At 44.4% G+C, this 4,425-nt stretch overlaps 1 protein-coding gene across 1 annotated transcript; it reads right to left on the reverse strand.

Moving 5' to 3' along the window:
- Positions 1–212: 212 nt before the first annotated feature.
- On the reverse strand, positions 213–3,739 carry LOC147273801 (uncharacterized). Its single transcript, XM_086227491.1, has one exon. The coding sequence runs from the start codon at positions 3,051–3,053 to the stop codon at positions 609–611; it is 2,445 nt and encodes an 814-aa protein (XP_086083617.1). The 5' UTR covers positions 3,054–3,739; the 3' UTR covers positions 213–608.
- Between the last annotated feature and the right edge of the window lie 686 nt (positions 3,740–4,425).

Below are 4,425 nucleotides of genomic sequence, written 5' to 3' on the forward strand. Positions count from 1 at the left end.
TATAAGAGAAACATTGGAGAACTATCGAGGATAGTATGAATATTTAATACTATGTTTCCATCTATAGAACCATGCAAGAGTTATAGTTCATAAATCAAATAAGAATGCAAATTAACTTCTATCTAGAAAACCCACAGAATGATTAAAACTTTGGTACGTCATTTCTCTACTTCTATGCAAATTCACGTCCATCTAGAAAACCCACAGAATGATTTAAAATCCGGTAAGTTCTTTTTCCATTTCTTGTTCATTTGTTGTCAAGTATACAGCATACTATCACCATCTTAACCAGAAGAAAATGCAGCTTCCCTATTAAATCATCAAAGTACATAGTAGCAATAACCATGTTCAAAAGAAATAAGACTCTAGACTTGCCTGTTAGATAATTTGTTCTACTGAGGATACTAGTCTGTCTAGACTAGATAGACAATTAATAAGCAAAGGAGACTCACAAACATGACAATTCACAAGGATTAAACCATAACAGAGGTGCCAAGGACATAGTTCAATATTTATTGACATATTATCAGGGTAGAGTAACCTGGAACCTCTGCAATAAATTGTGAGTTGCAAAAAACCAACCTCCCTGCTTGTCAAAATGCTACTCCTCAGCACCTCCAAGCTGAAGCTGAGATTAGCTCTCGACGCTGCCAGCATAGCACAAGTGACTCTTGACGCTTCTCCACATGAAATCCCCGAGCTGGAGTCCTCTTCACCACACATTCTGCCTGAGTTTCAGTGAAATTACTGAAGGATAAAGGGGTGTAACCGGCCGAGGCAAAGAGTGTTTTCCAAAGGGGCATTTTGTCCGGGGCTCGGAGACGCCCCAGAACAGTGCTCTCAATCTTAGGCTGAAGGAGGAACTTCTCAATTTTGTTGACAGCATCCGAAGTCACATTAACCGCATCCAGAGATTCCAAGAGATTTACGTAGGACTGGAGGGCCTGCAGAATGTGTTGTGGGAATGGGAGGTCACTTCTGTCACACCCTCTGTCCAAGGACACCATAATTTTGGGAGAGAGCTGCTTCACAAAGCGAAGGAGATTGGGCAAAGCAGCGGGTTGATTCGAACAAGACCAAATAGGGAAATTCACAGCAACTGCCTCATTATCAGTTGCTCGAAAAATGGGCAGGGAGTAGGAGGTTTGGTCCAAGGAATCAAAGTTAACCACTTCAAGCTCAAAACTTATACCAATCTCATTAGCAAATTGTGTTAAATTATCACGCATAAGCCCGAGCTCCACGGGATGATGAGTAGAAGGAGAGGCAAAGGCAGTGATTTTGAGTGAAGGGGCAGCCCTATTCCTCACAGGAAGCTCCTGCATAAAGGAAGCCCAATGAGCACCAAACCCAATATCAAAATCAACAATGTGAATGTGATCATGGTCGGCGAGGGCCTCAAGGAGGGCCTGGTTGCAGGTGAAATTGACAAACTGAATGAGTGGGGAGACTTCAGAGAACACTTTGTAAGCTCCCATTTTGAAGATGACATCAAATGGGGTTGGGGTTCTTGGGGGTGGAGAGGAGGCCGGGTTGTTCATGAGGAGGAGGAGTTGTAAAGCCTCCTTGAAATAGAAAGCAGCCCTCTGAAGGGGCTTTCCAACAGGGGAGAGCTGGTGATTGAGCCGCGCCAATATCCCTTGCGCGTGTGAGAAGTTCCCAGAACCTACCAACTCTGCGGCCTTATAGAGCTGGTCGAGCAAAGCATTCTGTAGTTGCTGGTGGTGCTGGTTGTGGTTCTGCTGCTGCTGCTGGTGAGCCATTTCTTCGCCATGTCCCACCACCACCTTCTGCTTCGGCACCATCACTGCCTTCTGCTGAATGTGATGCTGCTGAGGAAGAAACTGCATACCTTGAGGAAACCCAAAATGCTGCTGCTGCTGCTGATGATGATGTTTTCGCAGCAAAAACTCCTGCCCGGGATCCGAAAACTGAACCTTTTGGATCTGAGAGCTTGGGTCTACACCACCGCCGCCGGAGTTGTGGCGCTTGGGCTGGGACTGCTGCAGCAGATGCTGTTCTTGCTGGGCATAAGCTAGTGGCAGAAAAAAGTTTGGATTTTGAGGGAGCTGATGAGCTTGCTGCTGGTTCATCATCAACATCTGGGGGTTCAAAATCTGAGGCTTCTCATCAAACTGTTGCTGCTGCTGGTAAACCACCCCATGAGGCAAAGAACCCGGAAAACCCGAATTAGCGAAAATGGGGTTTTGAATGTTGCAATTGATATTGTTCATCAATCCAACATTAGCAGCAACCTTGTAATTCAGTACCCCAGAAGAGCCTGCAGGCACAAAATTACCAACCCTTCCATTAATGCCATTATTGGTGTTGTTTGTGAATCCACCAGAAGCAGTAAAACCCAAATTGGGACTAATGCTAGTGCCCGAAACGCTGCTTCCTCCGATGTGGTCGAAACCCGGACCCTGATCGACGATTCCGAGGCCGGCATTGCCGTCAAACTCAAGAGGGTTGTTGTTGTTAATGTTCCCACTCTGCAAAAGCTGTTTGAGCCCGAACGACGCGTCGTCCACGTCCCCCGCGATCCAGCGCAGGAGCGAGTGGTCTTGGCCCGGCGACGCTGCCGTCTCCGACAGCATGGTCTCCCAATCCTCCATCCCCAGCTGCCCACCACATCTTTCGGCGCCGCCGCCCGATCCAGTAGTCACAGCCTCTAAGCCGCCGCTGGGAAGGGACTGGAGCTCGCAGGCCCACTCGTCTTTGCGTTGGTGTTCGCTTGTTGTGGGTCCCACCGGCGGCGTCTCCGGCAGACGCGTGGCGTTGTTGTTGTCGCCTCCGCCACCGCCGCCACCGCCGTTGAAAGACGAAGAGAGAGTCGATGCCGAAGTGGGTGGGCTCGGGCTTCTTCTCATATGAAGAACAGAGGTGGGTTCGTTGCTCACGAAGCTGTGGTTGTTGTTGTTGTTGTTAAAAAGCTCGTCTTCCTCTTCTTCCTCCTTTTTGCTCCAGTACTTGTTTTCGTCGAAAATTGAAGGAAAACTCGCGATTTCTAAGACCCCCTTCCCCTGCTGAAAGTGAAAGGGCATCCCTCTCATAAATACCCAAAAAAACACAAAAAGCTCAAACCTTTCCAAAGATCAAACCAAGCTAAAGCTGAAGCTGAAGATGAAGATTTGTTCTCAGGCGAAGAAGAACCAGAAGAAGAGCAATAGCAATGGGGTTTGCTCAAGAAGTGGGTTGTTGTTGTTGTTCTTAGATTTGCACAGCGCAAGCTCTCTCTTTTTGTTCAAATTCACACCCACCACCATAAACTCCTTGCATGCCATGAATGAATGGTTTCTCAGCTCAAATAAAACAAACCCATTTCGAAAACAAACAAAAAAGCAGTTCCTTTCTTTTGTATCCCACCATTAATTACCAAACCGAGCTCTTTGTCTTTCTTCTCAGCTCTCCTTCCATCTCATAATCTTGGTATTTGCCACCGCTCCATTTCAACCCCATACCTCTTCTATCTTCTCTCAGCTAGTCTCTAGGCCTAGTAATTGTTGGTGTTGGTGAAGGTGCTCTTCTTGTTTCTTCTAATCTCTTCTTCTACCCTTGTGTGGCAGCAGAGAGTACTCTGTACCCTTCCCTGTTCTGCCATGGATGCGTGTATCATAAAAAAGGTAATAAAGTGTGCTCTCCCTCTTCACCACCCTCTCTCTCTAGTCCCTATCTCTTTCTCTCTCTATAATTGTTTTTTCCATTTTCATTTCTTTTTTTCTTATGAACCCATATACCTCTCCCTCTCTCTCTCTCACCCTTATTTTCTCTCTCTTATATTGCTTGCTGGGTTTCTGTCACCTCCGCATAGTGGTCACGGTATTGTCTTTACCTTATTATAAAAGGTAAATGGGCGCTCTGCTTTTTGATAGTAGGGGCACCCACTTACTAAATTACATTATAGGCCATGTCAGATCCTGTCTTGCCTTGCCATAGATACAGTACAAGTACAACTATTCATGTTCCTTTTTTGCTACAGGTACAACTATTCATGTTCAAATTTCAATCCAACAACCAGATCGCAACACACAAAAAAAACAGAGAAAATTTCAATCCAACCATGCTCCAATTTACATTAATTATTTTTATGATTATGACATGTTAGATACTTAGATTTGATCTCCAAAATTAGAAACCAATATGTTTCTATTGGTTAACCAATATCTGTGTAAAACTTCAATCCAATTTAATCTTACTTTGTTTGGTTCAGCTATAGAAATTAGAAATACTCTAGAGTATTTTAAGGAAGTTTCATATAAACCTAAATACTTTTAATTTACTCTTCAATTACTTTTATTTCATGAAAAATTTTTATACTTCAAACCTTTTTCTCCTTTTGTAGAGGAAATCAAAAACCCAATTCAATCTGTTGATATTCACATTGTGTTTCAATTTTAGGTCGAATTGTATAGTTCTACAAATTTA

The sequence above is a fragment of the Dryas octopetala genome, chromosome 9 (genome assembly GCF_963921425.1).
Source record: "Dryas octopetala chromosome 9, drDryOcto1.1, whole genome shotgun sequence".
Taxonomy (NCBI): domain Eukaryota; kingdom Viridiplantae; phylum Streptophyta; class Magnoliopsida; order Rosales; family Rosaceae; genus Dryas; species Dryas octopetala.